General features: G+C 42.2%; 1 protein-coding gene across 1 annotated transcript; it reads left to right on the top strand.

Moving 5' to 3' along the window:
- Nucleotides 1-3597: 3597 nt before the first annotated feature.
- Nucleotides 3598-4574, top strand: LOC112309363 (peroxiredoxin-1-like). Its single transcript, XM_024565571.3, has one exon. The coding sequence runs from the start codon at nt 3614-3616 to the stop codon at nt 4247-4249; it is 636 nt and encodes a 211-aa protein (XP_024421339.2). The 5' UTR covers nt 3598-3613; the 3' UTR covers nt 4250-4574.
- Nucleotides 4575-20159: the final 15585 nt, after the last annotated feature.

Raw genomic sequence — 20159 nt, 5'->3', positions numbered from 1 at the left:
CAGGGATATACAAACTGGGATGTACATGTGGCTGGCATTTTGCCATTGGAAAGGCGTAACAGCCTTCTTGACAATAGCTTGAGGATGGAGGGGTGGCATGCAACCAAGTTCAGTTTGTTTCATGCGGGTGCCAGTAGCCGAAAGGTATCTGGTTTGAAGGGTTAGAGCAGTCAGCACTAGTTTTGGATGTTCTGGGGCCTGAGACTGTAAAGCAGAAAGGTGTGTTTGTGATGAGGTGAGGCACCCATGGGCCAGCCTGGGAAATGGGGCCAGCAGCAGCCCCAGCCAGCCTGCTGGGGTTCAGAGCTGGGCTCTAATCTTGTAGACATTACCAAGAGAGATGCAGCCAGGCACCAAAGATCAGCTGTGAACCCTCGTTAGTTTTAGTGAACCTGGATAGGAATAGTGGCTCCCTGGTGACCATGTGGCATCTGAGATTCACTTTCCATCATGGGGAACTAGGAGGAGTAGAGGAGCAATATCTGCATGGGAAGGGCAGGTAGGAAATAAGCTGGGACAGGGGAAGGGTGAAGGTTTCAGCTAATTGTGATGGAGTTCACAATTGGAATCCAGTCCCTTTGGGAGTGGCCTGAGAATGAAGAACTAGAGACTCAGAAGGGAGAACAAGGAGGCAGGCTGACCACACACAGGAGAGATTACTATTAATACTTCCCAAAGTCCCATGTAACACTTCTGCCTACATCTCATTTCCCAGAATTTAGGCAACATTGCCACAACTCGCTGAAAAGGGCTGGGAAACATAGTCTTTTACTCCAAGTGAAAGTGCTCCCAGATAAAACCTGGGATTCTGCTAGGGAAGAAGAGAATTGATAAAGGGAGGCAATTACCACTTTCTACCACAATCTTCACACCATAAGAGCATTGGCTTTTTCTATTTTAATTGTGTCCTTGCTACTTGCCCGTAGAATGACCAAGAGCAAGTTAATGAATTTATCTGAATCTCAGTTTTACCATCTACAAAATGGTCATATCACTACCTAGTCCACAGGTTTGTGGAAAATGAAATACAGTTCACACTTGTTGATGGTACTAAATACACATTGGTCCCCATTGTCACAAAGCTGGTTCTGCTTTTCTTTTGACCATTTTCCTGGTATTATTTTGATTCCTTGATCAAGATTACCCCGTGGGATTCATCTTCACCAGATCTTATCCATGAAGATAAGGAAGGGGACTCATCCAATGCAATTCTGCTCAGGTCCTATACCTTCAAGGAAAGAAGTTGGTAGTGTAATAAAACACATTATATGAATTATTGGCATTTAAGAATTATAGTTTTTATGAAAATGTTTGAAGAAATTTACTAATTTGGGTCCTGAATGGTGCCTTAAAAACAGTTAAGTGTGTCATCCTGAAGACAAAACTAAGGTCAGCGTTTATTAAAAATAGTTATATTTTTTGAGTCTGCCCTAAATGAAGCCCACAGCTTCTGGAACCTTAACACCGCAATACCTGCTGCCTTACAGTAGTAAGACATTTATGGCAACATGTTCTTCTTGTCCTATGACTGTCACCTGCTAGACTTCATTATAATCGTGGACTCGTACCTTTGGCTCCAGCTCTTGTTGGCTGGGGCAGTGTTGAACTTAGATTAGATATGAGCTCTGCTAAACTCAGTGGTTGAAAAAGTCCCTTCAGAAGTGCAGTACTTGGTTGTCCTCCCTTTGACCTTCTCTTTGCATTTTCTTTCTTAATTTGGTAACCGTGGATATAATTAGGAGAGGTGAAGTTGGCCCAGATCCACTCCTTTATTGTGTGGAAAGTGACAGTTGCACTCGTGCTGTGTCAATGACAATTTGACAGAAAAGGTGGAGGGTTGACCCTGGAACGGTAGCTGTTCTAGCTGCTGAAGGAATGTCAGAGAAAGAGAGGGGATGAAGAGGTTACGCCTTTGTGCTCTTATCTCTGCTCTCCCATTAAATGCACTTTCAATCCCCCTGGGCCCCTTCACTTTTCCCCCTGCAGGTCACTGATGCCCATCCCTACCTGATCACTCCCTTCCGCTTAGACTCATTCATCCTCACCTCCTTCTGTTGATCTGACTCTGTGTTCTCCCTCCAGGTGAACAGTGAATGTGAGCTTTGGAAATCCAAAGATTCTTATGAGCTAGTGCACCTGATCCTCAATTGTTTGCTCTGTAAAATGGTAATAAAACCTGCTTCTTAGAGCTATTTTGAGGGTTAAAAAAAGATGTATTATGTCTACATTTCTAGGCATACAGTGGGCATTCTATAAACATTGGTTTATTTCCCTACATATTACTCTTTCTCCTCAGACCATTTCCATGTTCCTTTTGCCTTTAAAACTTTGCTATTCAAAATGTGGTCTAAGGACCAGCAGCATTGGAAATGTCAAATCTCAGGCTCTCCTCCTGGACCAACTGAATCAGAATCTACATTTAAACGACACCCTCAGATGTTTCATCTATATGCTAACATTTGAGAAGCACCACTCTAAAACCAATTTTAGATTCTTTCTCTTTCTATCCTTTTCCCAAAAGGGAAAGGATAATGGACACCACTGACTGTGTGCCTACTCTGTACCAGGTGCTTTTTTTTTACTTTAAATAACTCTTTACTTTTCAATTTCAACTACAGTTGGCATACATAATTATATCAGTTTCAGTCGTACAACCCAGTGATTAGACATTATATAGCTCAGTAAGTGATCAGCCCGATAAACCGTGTACCCGTCTGACACCACACATAGTTATTACCGCATGGATGACTACATTCCCTGTGCTGCACTTTCTATCACTGTGACTATTCTGTGCCTACCAATGCTGGCGTTTGACTGCCACTTCCCTCATCCTCACTCCGTGAGGTTGGCCCTGTCATCTTCCTTTACCTGTGAAGAAACAGAGACAAGGAAATCTAACTCCCCAGCCCAAGAACGAGTCAGAATGACACAGGTGAGATTTACATTGAAGTCTTTTTCCCTGAACACTTTTCACTCCTTCAATACCCCATGGACTGACAGCCTTTTATTTCTGGAAAAGAGAACAAAAGTGAAAAAAATGTCTACAGAAAATGAAAACAAAACCAAACAAATGAGAGACATGAAACATTAAAGGTAACCTTGAGTTTCAAGGAAATCAGTAGAGAACAACCTCCTTGATGACCAATTCCAGCTGTCCTCAATTCTGGTCCAGGTTCCTTGCCCTTTATTTGATATTGACATATATTTTGGTACCTAATAAACAATGATAAAACGTTCCACAAACACAAAGTGGTTACTTAGCTTTCAGCCTGTTTAGTGAAATGATATACCAGCTTATTGTGGCATTGAACCCAGTGTGTGATTGCATTGATTTGTTCATGGGTTTTTTCAGGTATGTTTCATCTCTCAACCACTATAGATTCTAAGATTGTTAGGGAAAGGCAGCCCCTCCCTCTCTCAGTCCCTCTCTCCTTCCCTCCCTCCTTCCATCCTTCCTAACTTCGTAATGGCAAAGTGAAAAATACCTATAGTATTTATATTTCTGGAATGAGAAATGAATTTAACTTTAGGTTAGTTAATGATTTTAGTTCGGCGGGTCTTCTTCCTGACCAGCTGGTCTTGGTATTTGTGTCTCAGAGCTGCAGATAGCAAGATGTCTTCAGGAAATGCTAAAATTGGGCACTCTGTCCAATTTTTAAAAGCCACGGCCGCTATGCCAGATGGTCAGTTCAAAGATATCAGCCTATCAGACGACAGAGGAAAATATGTGGTGTTCTTCTTCTACCCTCTCGACTTTACCTTTTGGTGCCCCATGGAGATCATTGCTTTCAGTGATAGTGTGGAAGACTTTAAGAAACCCAGCTGCCAAATGATTGGTGCTTCTGTGGATTCTCACTTCGGTCACAGGGCATGGATCAACACACCCAGGAAACAAGGAGGACTGGGACCCATGAACATTCCCTGGGTGTCAGACCCCAAGTGCACCATTGCTCAGGAGTATGGAGTTTTAAAGGCTGATACAGGCACCTCACTCAGAGGCCCCTTTATCACTGATGATAAAGGTATCCTTCGCCGGATCACTGTAAACCACCTTCTTGTTGGCTGCTCTCTAGACGGGACTCTGAGACTAGTTCAGGCTTTCCAGTTCACTGAAAAATACGGGGAGGTGTGCCCAGCTGGCTGGACACCTGGCAGGGATACCATCAAGCCTGATGTCCAGAAGAGCAAAGAATATTTCTCTAAGCAGAAGTGGGCTCCGGGCTGTTACAGGATCATGGCGGCAGCGTAGAGCATGCGAACGAAACCTCTCTTTTACTATTGTCATGCTTAAAACACAAGATCTCAGATTTAGGCCAGATGTGGTCTGGGACAGGACAGGCCTTTCCTGCCCAGTTTGGGGAGGCCGGCCTTTCTTTTTGTGGAGGAAATGGCCTGAACTTACGGGGCAGGCCAGCTGAGGTGTGCAGTAGTGGGGCAGCACTTTTATCTTTTGTAGTTTCCATTAAACTTGAACTGAGGCAAAAAATAATAATTTTAGTTCATCTGCAGTGCACAGATTAAGTTTTATTATTAATGCTTCTCTTGATTTGAGCAAGGAATCGATTCCATTTCTGATCAAGACTGTACCTCATATCTTGTCTTTTGCACTAATTATGATGGCTTACATTTCTTGCTATGTTAATAAACTCCCTATCATTTTTTGAAATAAGAGGCATGAAAACATTAACTGAAATATTTGAGTTTCCAATGTAGATGTTAATAATTACACCAATGATTCCATGTAAATCAAAATAAATAAAATCTAATAATTAACCAATGTAGAATATACTTTACATTCTTTTATAACGTTATTAAGCAATAAGAAGTAATCTGGATCCAGGAACTGATTTTTAATCTTTTGGAAGGATCTTTCTTAGAAGAAAATATTTTACCTTTTTAAGATTCTTAAATAAGTTTCTTGAAGAGCCCACGATATATATTGTGAATACAGATGCATTCCGTATTGGAACTATCAAAATTAACAAACTATACCAATTTACCACTTTTTCCATACCTTGAAACTTAACGCATCAGGCAACATTCCCCAATATCTGCCTCCAGTAGGTAATATTTAAGAGACTCTCCACTCCACTCATTTCCTTAAACTTGTTAAGACATCATTCTGTAGGAGGGGATGAACATGTGAGGGAACCAAAACCGTTCCCTTTGAAAGGTCGTGTATAAGTCCGTTCCAGATACCGGGCTGTTGTGGGGATGAATTTCAGTTCACAAACAGCTGTGCAGGAAGTAGCACATTTCTTTATTTTCCCTCAATCTGCTGAAATCTGACTCTGAGCCCCGATCCTGCAGAGCAGGCAGAGAATCCTCCCACTGTCTTGATTGGCTCTGGCCACACGTCTGTGCTCAGATTTTGGGGAGATACTGACTGCTCTGGTCAGTGACGAATGGCCCATTCCGGTTTCTGCCCACATGCCTATATCTCATCAGTGTGGTCTGAGGGCTTGGCTGCTTCCAGACTGTTCCTCGGGAAGGAGTGTCCCAGAGGAGCCTTCGGTCCCTGTGCCTAGGGTTCATCCTTCTCGAGAGTACTCTAGGCTGACATTACCGTCAAGCTATGCAACAGGAGCTCCACAGAACTCACCAACTTCTGCCCACTGTCCAGTCTCCCAGAATCTCAGCTCTCCCTCTTTTCTGATATTTAAAATGCTTTTCTGTCTCTTCTTCTGCTCCAACACACCCAGGGTTTTGTTTTCTACAGACCTAGGTTTTTCAAAAGACCAGAAGTGCCTCTGAATTCATATGTTTAGCTCTGTAAAAATTCCTAAGGTAACAAGTTACAAAGGACTTTCCTTTTTGCTTGAGACTAGAGGAGGAGAATCGGGTAAATTAAAGTTTTTAAAAAATATCCTGACACAGGTTCCTCAGAGAGGTTTTTATTTTGGGACTTCATGAAGACAATAAAGACATTTATGTTTGATTAACTCTACTGTAGAATAAAAGTTCTGTATGTACACTTTACTATGAACTACATTAAAGATAAATATGTATATGATGCTGATGTAAGTTTCTAGTACCTCTTGGAACTGGGAAGAGCTTGTAGCCCAGGTTTAGATCTGATCCCTGTTCCCCTGTGGCATTTCCTCTCTTAACTTTAGCTTACGGAGGCATGTCAAATTTCACATGTTAAGAAGAGATATTCTTTACTTGGTGTCCAAGAGAAAACAGAGTTCCAAAGCATTTCCTTTGTAATATTAAACATTCTTCCTGCTCTATATATGTATCTGGTGTGTGTATATATGATGTATATATCATTATATATGCGATACATATGATATACATTACACATCGATGTTATATCTGACATGATGTATATATTTTGTATATCAATCATATCAATATGGATTCAATATTTTATCTTTTTTCTTTGAAGGTACTGATCATAGTTTTTTGAAATTGCTTTTGTGCCCTGCAGTATTCTCTAGTACAGGAAACTACGTTTTTTATATATGCATCTCTAAATAAATAATCATATTTTGGGGTTTCTGTATTTTACACTTATATTTCAGGTATATTAGGCAAATATCCATGTATAGATTGCTTTAAAGATACTTAGTTACATAACTCAAAGGTGAAAATAATTTTAAAAGGAGAATATGCCATTTTTCCAGAGTGAACTGGAATGATAAACACTCTTATGGAAATTATGTTCTCCCGAAATGTGTGTGATACAGAATTTTATAAATCATATCATTTAAAAAGTATTATGATGTGCTGACAGAATTCTTTTTGGAAACGTGCTCTGGAAGTGAAGAGTCGACTGACGATTTACCTGGGCATCACGATGTGATGGTGAAGAGCAGGGCTCCACCCTGCTCTGGAGTCCTGCCTTCACGGCTTCCGCGTCAGGCTGAGCAAATCACTTGCCTCTCAGAGCATCCCTGAAAGGAGGGTAATAATAATAAATGAAGATGGCATGAAAAATAGATGTAAAGCACTTAGAACTCTGCCCAACACATATTTGGTGCTTAGTAAATATTAGCTATTAGTAATTTTTTATAGAATGAGGCACCACTGTAAATGATCATATTATGTAATTCATTCCACCAATTATGTGTGGCTAACTGTTACTTATTCTTGTTTTGGCAAGGATGTAGGGCAGGGGTGTCAAACTCATTTTTACCGGGGGCCACATCAGCCTTGTGTTGGCCTTCAAAGGGCTGCATGTAATTTTAGGACTGTATAAATGTAACTACTCCTTAACAGCTAAGCCAGAGCTTGGTGTTTCCGCTGGGTAGAAACAAGGTGCTGGGCCAGATAAAACAAGCTCGAGGGCTGGATTAGGCCCTCGGGCCTTGTGTTTGCCACCTGTGATGTAGAGGAAAGGGAACTCTCATGCACTGTTGGTGGGAATGCAGACTGGTGCAGCCACTGTGGAAAACTGTATGGAGTTATCTCAACAAATTAAAAATAGTACTGCTTATGACCCAGAAATTCGACATCTGGAAATATATCCAAAGAAACCCAAAACACTGATTCAAAAGAACATACGCACCCCTATGCTCATTGTGGTGGTGTTTACTATAGCCATGATTTAGAGGAAACCCAACGTATATCAGTAGATGAGAGGATAAAAAAGCAGCGATACATTCATGCAGTGGAATACTACTTGACTGTAAAAAAGAAGGAAATCTTGATTTTTGCAACAGCACGGTTGGAACCGGAGATTATTATTAAGTGAAGCCAATGAGAGAAAGGCGAATAACATGATTTCACCTCTATGTAGAATCTAATGAAAAAATAAGCTGACAAAATAGAGACAGACTCATAAATTCTGAGAACAGACTAACAGCTGTCAGAGGGGAGGGTTTTGTGGGGCTGGGTGTAAAAGGTGATGGGATTGAGCAAAAAAAAAAAACCCAAAAACAAAAACAAAGCCCACACAAAACAACAACAAAAAAACAGATTAAAAAAAACAACCAGACATAGAAAATAGTATGGTGAGTGCCAGAGGGAGGGGGGGCGGGGGGAGATGGGAGAGGCAAAGGGAGGGTGGTAGAGGAAAGAGGCTTCACTCTGGGCAGTGGTGCCTGATGCAGTGTGCAGGTGACGTGTTGTAGAGTTGTACACTTGAAACCTGTGTGGTTTCATTAACTAATATCACCCCAATCAATTCAATTTTAAAAAGAGAAAAAAAGTGAAAAAAATGTGTCTGATAGTGAAGCCAACCCATAGCCATGAGATGGAGAGAGATTCCTAGTGAGTTACTTGAGTACCTAAATCTAACCATGCCTGAAGGCAGAAACCCCTGGTCTTTTGGTTAGTGTGGGCTGCAAACATCTGTTTTTTAATTTGTCACTTTGACCTGGGGTGTTTTATTTGTAAACTGAAACACTTCTCATTAATACAGTCAATAATAAATGTTTGTGAGCAGAGTTTTGCGAGGATTGATTTGGTTGCAGATAGGATACATAAATCAAGATGCTCGTAGTGGGCATACATAGGGAAGAAGAGAAAAGTACAGAGCAAGAATTAAGAGGGCTTGGTAACTAGAACAAGAAGAGAAAGCAAAAGTGGCTGGAATTTTGAGACTCACTAAGCAAAAGACGGTACCACTGACAGAAATCGGTGCGTTGGAAAGAATACTGTGCTCCCCCACCCCAACACAACTCCTTCAGGAGTAAGTGCATTATTCTTAGGCTTTGGGTTTGAGGTGCTGACAGGAGAATCAAGTGGAAATATTTAGGAGGTAGTTAAAATGTAGAATTAAACCTTGGGAGAAAACTCAGGATCCAAGATGTAACAAGTAAATGTGCTGCCAAGAAGGAACAATGGGATGGTCCGAGGGGAGAGGCGGGTGTGACGGTGGAATGAGCAATGGACTGACGGGCAGGAATGTCAAGGGGAGCAGGGCTTGGCATGAATCAGGCCTTTTTCTCCTGCCAGACATCCAGTCTCCACCCACTGCAGCTCAGGAAGCAAAGTCTGTGGAACCTGGACACGCTCTCAGGTAAGCACAGCTGCTTACAAGTGCCCTGCAGGGCTGGAATCCCGCAGCTGACTTCCTGAGTGTAGGTGAGATTTCTGGGGGTGAATGTTGAGAATAAAGAAAACAGATGGGAGGATTGATTAGAAAAGTCTTGGAATTCAACGAAAGAGAACCTCTCAAAAAGAGGATAGTCAGCTGCAGAGCACTGCAGAGAGACCAGGTGAACATCACTGGAGAAGGTAGGCTGGTTGGAAGTCTGGAGGGGAGCTATAGATTAAAGTGAATGGCTGATTTGAAAGTAGAAGCAGTGGGTAGAAAAAGGAAGGAAATAAACAAGCTGGTTAACTAATGGAGAAGCTTAGCCAAGGTATTTTATTTCTAGAACAGAGGAGGTTTGTTTCAGAGGGGAGTTAGAAAAAGGCCAGTGAATTAGAAGGGAGTGAAAAAGCTAGAAAGAGAGGATTAGACCAAATAAGGAAGGAGGTAAGAGACAGTGGTGGAAAGAGCAGATGGGAAAGGAAGCAGGTACAACCCTCACCTGAGACTGGTGGAGAGGAAGGAAAAAAAGGGGCGTAAAGAGAGATGCTTGGAGGCAGAATTGGGAGGAGATGAGACATCTATCAGGTGTTTCCAGGACTGATAAGACGGTAATATGAGGTGTCTGCTGCATTCAACAGTCTATGAATCAAGTTACAGTGGGGATGTCCAAATTGCTTTTCTCCCCATGAGACTTCACAGAAGATTATGTTACTGTAAATTGATGTTCGAGCTAGGAAAAGAAATAAAAATAAAAGGATACACATCTGCTGCACACCTTAGCTTTGTAGCTTTCAGTGCAAATGGGCCACTGTCAGTCCTGTCATGACAAGAAGCAGGTAATGCAATCTCATCATGACAAGGTGCGTGCAACTTACCATCACTTATATGAAGTAAAGGTACAGACGTAATTGAAGGGGACATAAATTTCATAACTATGTGCTCTGGAATATCCGCTCCTTTTCTCTGCGAGGACCCAGGAGAAGGCAATTATCAAGTTTGGTGGCTGTGGCTTACTCTGGTGAGTAATAAATTCATTGCAAGAAAAAGAAAGCCTTGCTATGAATCAGAAGCAACGCCAGCAGGTATTGTATCCTTGGCTCTTTCTATCAGATTGAACTAGCCGACGCCAGACAAACCAGAGAGACTAGCTTGGAAGGAGTGACTCATTGTGTCTTGCCTGGTAAACGCTGCTGCATTCTCTCTTTCAGACAAAATTGGACTGCTCTTCAAAACAAGGCCTTTTGCCCTGAAAAGGGAAGCCTGGGCCATTGGTGATGGCCCCTTCCAAGGCTCTCCCTTTTTGAAAGAGTCATTCGGCATGCAAGCCCCGCTATGCTGTCCCTTCCTGGCACTGTGTGTGCTCCTGGACGCACCCCTCCTTGGATTATATAAGGAAATAAAAACCACGAGTGGTGGTAGGACTGGGTGAGCAGGTGTGTGAAGCGGGACAGGATTCTCTTATTAAGAAGTTACTTAATGGGAGTTACTTCCAAGAAGTGTGAGCCCAAGGGAATTGGCCAAAAAAAATTCAAGCTGATGCTTGTAGGAGAAAAGAGTGTGGGAAAACAAAATTATTTCTTGCATAATAGGTAGCTAGAACCTTATCAGTAGCGTGGACTTGTGATAACATAATTGATTTAAGTCATATGATGACTATGATAGATGAGATTGCCCGAAGTCAAGGGGTCCTAATAAATGTACAACTTGAGGATCTCTGCCAGGATGGGACAACACTCTCCCAGGGGTTTGGAAATGTCGGGGGGTGTTGCCGGTTGTCACAATGATTGGGGATGCTACAGGCACTTAGCAGGAGTCAGGGGCAGGGATGCTGGTATGCTGTGCTGCCTGCATGGAGAGCGCAGCCCTGGGAAGAATGGGCCCCCTGAACATACTAAGTAACCCTGTTCGAAAACCCCGAGTCATAGATACCAGAGAACGCTGCCTTGTGGCACTAGACTTCATCACTTTTAATTCAATGAGTCTAATTCTTTGAAAACAAAATTCAGTTAAGTTGGATATTTTGGACGTTGATGAATTTCAATGCCATTTTCAAAGACGAAGGACAAATACCAAGGGATGGAGCTTGAGTTTGTGGAGAGTGAATTAAGTTGTTTGGATCTGTGCTCAAAATGAGACATAAATGGGAGAGGGAGATGGGGAATTAGTGTGTGATGGGTATAGAGTTTCAGTTTTGCAAGATGGAAACATTGTAGAGATCTGTTGGCACAACACTGTGAATGGACTTACCACTACTGAGCTGCACGCTTCAACATGATTAAGATAGTAACTTTAATGTCATGTTTTTTACCATAAAAAAAGAACATCAGTGAAATAATAAAATTTTAAAAAGGTATAATAAATGGCTTGGGAATTGGTCAGGCCCCTCATTCCAAACCCTTGAAACAGAATTCCCACATAGTAGCGTCTGCCCTAGGGAAACCACGGCGGAGAAGTTTGTATTTAGGGCCCCCTGATCATCACCCTTCCTGTATGTCTACCTCTTTCCCAGCAGGAATCTTCCCTGCATCCCCTCTGTAAGCCATTATCTAATGATAATTCCTTAGCTCGTTATACAGGGTGCTGCAGCTGAGCAATCCTCCGAACAGAATGGACGCTGTCTGGAGTGTCATCCTTGTTCCCTCCTCCTCCCCTTGTGCACCACCACTCGGCCGTGATCCAGCCTTACTCGGCCCTGAGCCATCCTTGTCTCTCTGCTGGACTCCAGCAATAGCCTTCATCCGGGTCTCCCGGATGTCTACTGCCTCTTCCCTCGACCCCCAGACCATTCTCTACACACCAGCCATGAAGACCTCTTTTAAAAATTATCCAGATCATGTCACCATTTAGCTTCAAACCCATTAATGCCATCCTTTGAACTTAAAATAAAAACAAACTACTTCACATGTCTCTTGTTCCTCATTTCCACTTGACCTGTGCTCACTGTGTTCTAGCCGCCCTGGCCTTTCTTCTCCTCTGCAGACACACTTTACTGCTCTTGAAATAGCCAACTGTTCCTCATACTCTAGGTCTTTGATTGAATGTCACCTTTCCCAGATTCCTTCCTGGTCCTCTTCCCACTCTCACCTCATCTAAAATAGCTTCCCTCCTCCTAGTCACAGTTTACTGGAGTTACAATACTTATCTTGGCCTGAAATTATCCTGTTTATTTGTTTATATTCTTTGTATTTTTTTTCCCTTTATTAGAATATAAGCTTCATGAAGGCAGGGTCTTATCTATTTTGTTCATTTTATTACTAGTATCCAGAACAATACTCAGGAAATATTGGGTAGGACAAAAATTTCATTTGTTTTTTTCTGTATGATGGATCTAGTAGTACTTAGTTGTCTTTAACTTCATTTTTGAAACAATTTTGTTAGATTGTATTGTGACAGTTGTCATATCAGCATGCATTTAAAAAGAACTTGTCAAAATTTGTGAATTTTTGTATAGCTATTTTAATATTGAAGATGGAAGAAAAGAAGCAATGTTTTTGGCATATTATTCTTTATTATTTCAAGGAAGGTAAAAACACAACTGAGTTGCATAAAAAGATGTGTGCAGTGTATGGAGAAGGTGCTGTGACTGACCGAATGTGTCAAAAGTGGCTTGTGAAGTTTCGTGCTAGAGGTTTCTCACCGGACCATGCTCCATGGTCCGGTAGACAAGTTGAAGTTGACAGTGATCAAATTGAGACATTAATTGAGAAAAATCATTATAGCAGGCAGGAGATAGATAGCCGGCATATTCAAAATATCAAATCAATAAAGTTATTGGTGAAAATGAAAAATGTGTCTTTTATTTTATGGAAGAAACTAAATGGACTTTTTGGTCAATCCAACATTTAAGCACTCAATGTGGGCACTCAATCAATATTTGTTTAATGGGTGAATACACGAAGGGATGGATTTGATTCTCATAGCAGTCCTATGAGACAGGCGAAGAAAACACTCTCATTCCTATTTCACAGAGTATCTGCACTTGCCAAAACCACGTTAGTGGTAGAGCCAGGGCAGAACCAGGTCTCCTAAGTCCTCTGTGCTGATTCCGATAGTTCAGAAGCAGTCAATCTTAGCAACCTTAGAGGATGAAAAGGGAGGAAGTGGGGGACTTGGAGAGATTACAACTCATACTATATACACATCTTTTATTCACAAACTCGTAGCCACAGATAGAGAAGAGGCGGCCCTCCGCCGGTGTGTTCTGTCTCCCCCGTCTCTCTATTGGACCCTTGTGGAGCCTGGTCGGAAGAGGCAGGAGAGTGCGGTGGTTCATTAGTGCAGCTTTGAAGGGAGACAAACCTGGGTTTACTCCTAATTTTACTATGTAGTGGTTGTATCTTTAGACAAGTTAGTTATCTTTTCGGAGACTCAACCTCCTTTCTTGTAAATGAGAATAACACTGTTGGCCATTTAAAGTTCTTTGGGAGGGGGGTGTTAAATGACAGACTGTCTGATGACTGGAGTTCCAGCACCTGCACCATGGGGATGATGATACGACCTACCCCTAAGGGTTGCCATAAGAGTAAATACAATAACCCGTGTAAAGCTGCCTGCAACATGGGAAACAATAATAAATCTATTTCTAAACTTATATTAAAAGTGATTTTAAAGTGGCTTGTGTAAGGGAAAATATAGTTTTGTTCATATAATACAGTATTTAATATATAATATTCTACTAACCTTGGAAAAATATGAAAGAACTTTGAATATTGGTCCCTAAAATAATATAAAACATCACAAACTCGTAAATTAAGTCGTCTACCCTACATGTTATGTTGTGAAAGCAAATAATGAGATTGTACTAAAAATGACTTATAATACAAAATACATTACAATAAATTTCTGCATAGTCTTTATTGACAGAGTAAATATATCAGTAAAAATAGGCACAAAGCAAGCAGCGTCATAAAATAAATTTGAATAAATTTCTATACAGGGAGACATGGCACATGTAGCCAAACAAATATTTCAGTAAAAACTAGCACAAAGTAGAGAAGTAAATTATTGCATTGGAAGGAACGCCAATATTATAGTCATGTGGGCAATTAAATCAAATTGTTCACAGAATAGAAGTACACAGGGAACATCACATCTCCATAACAATGAGTGAAAACATGACAAAAAGGCACCATGGAAGTTACCCTTTATCCCTGGAACCTAGGACACCTTCTCCCTCAACACCTGCCAAACATCAAACCGAAACCCTTTGTCACTGCCAAAGTCTGATGTGTCTCTTCTTTGTTGGGTATCTGTCCACGAGAAATGAAGCCAGCACCCTTTCAAATCAATGAATTCACATTTTCAGACTGATTCCACCACTATCTTTTGCTTTACAATCCTGTGTTCACCAGCAACCCAATGCTTCTTTTCTTGTTTCTGAGTGTTTGTAATTTGCTTGGTTGTTGCAAGATCTGAATATCACTTGCCAAGTCTGTTATGGTCATTTCTGTTGAAGTCTTAAAACATTAAGCCTACTCTAATGTTAGAGATATGCTTGTATTACTTTTGAGCCATCAGTTATGAAAAAATATAATGTGAAATAGAAATTATTACAAGTAATATAAACTCTACCCTGATCAATTTTGTGACGTATGACACAGTATTTGTAAGATAACTCCTTCAGGGCATTTGATGTTGCTGCCCCCGCCAGCAGGGGGCATCATAATTGCTATTGCATGGTCATCTACTACATTCCTGGCCTCCTAGTTCTGGACTTTTTATCAATAGCGCTTAATTCAAATGGGATGATTTTTGGATGCATCTTTCAGTGGGAACAATACACAGCACATATTAGGTAATATGATTATGTAAGTCATTTATGCACATATACATCATTTAAACTTCTGGGAACTACTTTTCCAAGGGTAGCCTGGTAACCTGAGAATTACTATAATTTATTTCTGTGTTTTTTAAAACGTGGTCCATGAAACGTGTGCATCAGAATCCCATGGGGCACTGGCTAAACATGCAGATGCATAGTCTTGGTACCCTGTTTCCCCACCCAAACCTATGGAATTAGAATCTGATTTTAACAAGGTCCCCAGGTGACCTTGGGCCTAGTAAAGTTGGACAGCCAGGGCATTTCACCTTGGAGTTGATCTTCTCTCCCTATGTCTGAAGGAGCCTGAAAAACCAGCCAAAGGGAATAGCCCTCCTCTTAGGGATTTGCCCAGATGGCCCATGGAGTTTCAGCTCTGCTAGAATTCCCAGGTTCTTTAAGCTTTCGTATTTGAACTCTGACCTGTGATACTTACCTCAGACCCTCCTTGTCTTATTACCACCTTGAACAGACCTCCCTGGATAGTCACCCTCTTCCTCCCCCATTCTCTCATCTGTAAGATCATGTATACTGCATGGGCTGCTTTGCTCAGTATACTGGGTTCATTCGGACTCACCTGTGGTCCAGGAGGAAGGAATCCCTGTTAGTGAGACCATCCTGCCAGGCCAGCCCCTTCCCTTAACTCAGACAAGCCATGGAGAAGGGGTAACTTACAAAGATATTGCGGAAAGCCTCCTCATGCAGGGAGAAGGATTAGACGTCCCGCAGGACAGACAAACCCAGGGGTACTTGCTCCTGACAGAAATCGTAAACCAGACTCAACGGGGCAGAGAGTAGATGCTCTTCTGTGACCAGATAATGTCCTACAATATGGAAGTAAAGATCTGATCTACTGCCCACCCCAAATTCAGGGCAGTTTCTTCATGACTCAAGTTTAAGCAACAGTTTGAGTTTCTATGATATAATCCTCAGCTCAGGACCGTTTTTGAACATATTAACTCTGGGAATCAGAACATTTAGGTCAGGTGGGCGCTAGACTTATTGGGGGCATCACTTCATAAGTTATATAAATGTCTAACTGCTATGCTGCATACCTGACGCTAAAATGATATCGAATGTCAACTGTAATTACAGAACAAAATAAAAATAACACGGACTTTTAGGAAGGAGGTAGGCAAAAGTACCTAGAGCCCCTACCGCCACTTGGGCGGAGGGATCTGGGAGGGTTCTGTTAAGCCACGTGGAAGATGCTATCGAGTGCCCTGAGCGTTTTGACTACAGAAATGGTAACCCTTTGTTATAGGCATTTCCAACCGTTGCTTAGACGCCGCCGAATGAGCCTTGGTATGCCGCAGTGCGTTTGTATCTCGGCAGTCACTGCGCACGACGGTGGTCTTGCACCGCGCTGTCCTTACAGCAGGGGAGCATGCTGACCATTCGACTGTGGAAGGAGAATACTAGCACTGAAAACTGCTAAAATCTTCCATTATAAAAACAGAGCAGCTGGCATAGTGCCTGGGAGATAGCAAGCACTCAACAAATTGATTCTTTTACTCCTAATCTCCTAGTTGTAGACCACATCACATTCGGAGAGAACTGCCCAATCTGTAAGATTGGAAGTCCTTGGGTGAAATACTCGAGAACTACAGGGCTGGGGAGTCGCTTCACATAAGCCTTGCACGACATAAATCTTGCCAAATTTTTTAAAAGACAGACAAACACCACCTGCAGTTAACCATGATGGGGAACCACGCCAGATGGTGCTGTCTGAGAAGCAGCTCTTTACCCCAACCCGGCTGAGGGACAAGAGAGCCTGTAGTCTGCATCTTCGTTCTGGGCGTGGCCAGCCTGCAGGCTTGTACTCCAGGGGGAAGAATCCTTCCTGCACTTCTGTTGGATCCCCACCACCACCTTCACACTCTTGGCATTTGCAAATAACCCCAGCGGAACAGTCAAGGTACAGGTAACAGAGTAACACCTGTGGAGCTTCTGCTGGGACCAACAGTGGCCCTTTTCCCCCGGCTTTCTGAAGACAGGGTGACAAGCCTATGGCTGAGTGGCTTCTAAAACTTTTCCTGGCTTGTAGTCGGGTTCCTATTCAGTTGGTTATAGCCCAGGGTGAAGTAGGGTACGGGAGGGTCTGGCTGTCAGGGACTTTTTATGTTTAATTTTCTTGAATTTAAAAGTAAGCCACTGGACTCTCCTCCCTCAAATAATAATTTGTAGGTAAAACCCATGGTAAGCTGAATGATGGCCCCAAAGACTTCCATGTCCTAATCTTTGGCATCTGGGAATGTTATTCTGTATGGCAAAAAAGACTTTGCATGTGTGATTGTTAAAATCAGTAACAGATCTCCAACAGGCAGTTTAAACCACTCAAGTTTTAGGTGGATACTACTGTTGTTAGGGAAGGAAAAAATACTCCAAATGTTGGGAATTTAGCCATCCAAACAATATTGGTACTTCTGACAGAAAAGGAATTTTGGAGGCTGAAATTTTGGGCATAGGGTTAAGGATTATCTCTGGGTTGTGGTATTGTGCATTATTATCTTCTAGTGTTTAAAATCGGATAGCTTTTCTACACCATGTGTTACTTTTGTTTACCAGAAATGAAACCAAGAAACAGGAAAAATAGTACAGCTTCCTGGCAGATGTCAAACATGTTTGCCCCAGTTTAATAATACTAGGCACACTTAAAGAAAAAAGATTTTATGTATTTATTTTTAGACAGAGGGGAAGGGAGGAGGGAGAAAGAGAGAGAGAGAAACATCAGTGTGTGGTTGCCTTTCGTGCACCCCCTACTGGGGACCTGGCTTGCACCCCAGGCGTGTGCCCTGACTGGGAATCGAACAGGTAACCCTTTGGTTTGAAGGCTGGTGCTCAACCCACTGAGCTACACCAGCCAGGGCCAGGCACACTTTTATAGAGAAACTTTCCTGGTTTTATCCAAGATGAAGCAATTTCAGAAGGGTGAACATAGAAGGTTCAAGGAAGCTGCTGACAGCTGAGGCTTCTTGGGATTTGCTCACGTTAACTTGGAAGTTCTGGCTGTATTTCTAGACTTTCTGATGAGGCTGGAACACCTTGGCCAAAACATAGAACCACAGGTTAAAGCATCCTTTGGTGCCACCGTATGTTGAACTGAATGAATTGCACCTATTTAGATTGGTTTCATGCACCAGACTCAGTATTTGTAATTCCCCAAGACTTAGAGAGATAAGAAACCTATTTTTGTAACTATGCACTGTCAATTGCTTTCCTTTTACAAAATTTATTATCATGTAATGCAACACTTGAATTGTTTGATGCTAGGATTCCTGACTCAGTTCAACACTTTTTTGACAAATATTTGTGTGGAATTTACATGCATTTGTATCAGGTTCTCCTGTTGGTGTCACAAGGATATTCTGACTGGCTTTGGATGATGTCACAAAGAGCACTTTGCATATGATGTGATTGCCAGGGGAGGACAAAGCTAGGAAGTCACGGCTAAAGTGAAGGAAGAAAGTGCTTTGTAATAGTGGTGTGGTCAGTCATTAACAACAATGGCGATCAACACTTCTCACATGGTGCTTACTGTGCACGCCAGGCCCTGACGGAAGCACTTTCTGTGCCCTAACTAACTTAATCCTTCCAACAACCTTATGAGGTAGGTACACTCTCTACCTCCCTTTTAAAGACCAGGAAATGGAGTCACTGAGAGCTTTAGTAACTTACTCAAGGTCACACAGCCACAATTTGAACTGTGAAACTATGCATTTTGGCCGCAGAGTCCACAGTCGTTAGGCAACATTGCCCGCAGCATGAAGACAATAGAAATTACAGCTCTCACTTATTGAGCAGTTGCTGTGTGGGCTCGCTTGGTGCCTCGCTTGCTTCACTTCACCAGTTCACAGTGACCCTCTGAGGAGGTACTAATTACCTCATTTTAGAGATCAGGAGCCTAGACTCAGGGCAGCACAGTGCCTTGTCCAAAGCCATATACCTCTGAAGTAGCTGAGTCCATCCAGATTTACCTGATTTCAGAGCCCCATCTCTTAGTCACATAATCATACGGCTTCATAGTGTGATCTAATCACCACGTGAAGAGAAGAAAAATTACAGCAGTGAAACAATAGTTTGGGGCAAGTGGGTTACACTCCCACATGCCCTCATTTGAAAACGATTCTTGATTATGGTTTAGTGGGACTCTCTTAATAGTGCAATATGCATTTCTTACTCTTCTCAAGAAAAACAGTTTAACCTTTTTTTGATCTCTAAGGGGAATCATCATGCCCTTGAGCTACTGTAAAATCGCAGCGCTGCCCGACAGTGGGCAAAGGGTGCTGGGTTAATGAGAAGGTATCTTGAGACCGAAAGATGAAGCAGGCCACTCCACGGACCATCCCAGAACTTACAGGGTAGTTTACTCACGGGAAGATTGGGTTGGAACAGAACAGGTGACCCCACAATTCAGCGCAGATTATTCTCTGCTAACAGACCCCCGTCTCGGTACCTTTTAAACAGTGTAACTCGGGCACTCGTGACTGACTGGACAAAGAGACAAAGAATGCGGTAGTACCAGGGACCATGCCTCCTGGTGGTCTCGTGACAGATGATTGTTTATAATTAATACTATTACCAGTTTGATATTGATCTTGGTTGTCAGGTCACTCCAGCTGTTGCTAACAGAAATATTTAGGGCTGTATTTTCAGGAAGGCAGAAAATCTTTAACTAGAAATCTTCGATGTGCTCACGAAGGACAGAGAAGTTGGTTGAAGGTCACAACATGAACTTAAGAATGGAGTGAAGTCTGGGACACAAGCGAGGAGATGGGTTTTGTTCGCATCCGTGTCTGTGCACGCGCCACGGGCCCATAAACAACGTCCATCCAAACTGCTGCATTGTTTGAGAGACTGCATCTCATTTTCAAATGTTTACTCTGGCCTCTTGATGTCATACTATGTTTTTCTGGTTGTTTCCTAAGAGGGAAAAGAACAAAGATGAGAGAGGATGAGAGAAATGTGAACGCACTCAGGAAAGAAACACTAAAAGAGGGTGGAAGGGCCTCTCCTCTGAGTAAAGACGTGGGCCTTACTGAATGGACCTGTTTGAGTTATTTGGATCACGTTTTGTTTACTACCTCTCTTACCTGCACTCTGGAGAGCTGAAATAGCTAGAATCTGGATTCTGAAGATGAATGTTGCCATACATGGGAATAAAATGGCTCTTTGGCTTCGTGGCCTATTGTGGGCTATATCATAGTTAACCTCTATGCACACACTTAATCTAGGAATGGCAAACCGTTTTCTGTCGAGTTTTTACCACGAGCCTCTGCTTTCCTATTTATGCCATAATTCTTTACTACTGCTTCATTTTTAGAGTGGGCAGAAAGCGGCCCTGGGGAGCTGTGC

Source organism: Desmodus rotundus, chromosome 2 (assembly GCF_022682495.2).
Source record: "Desmodus rotundus isolate HL8 chromosome 2, HLdesRot8A.1, whole genome shotgun sequence".
Classification (NCBI taxonomy): Eukaryota; Metazoa; Chordata; class Mammalia; order Chiroptera; family Phyllostomidae; genus Desmodus; species Desmodus rotundus.
This window is presented reverse-complemented; position numbering and strand designations above follow the sequence as displayed.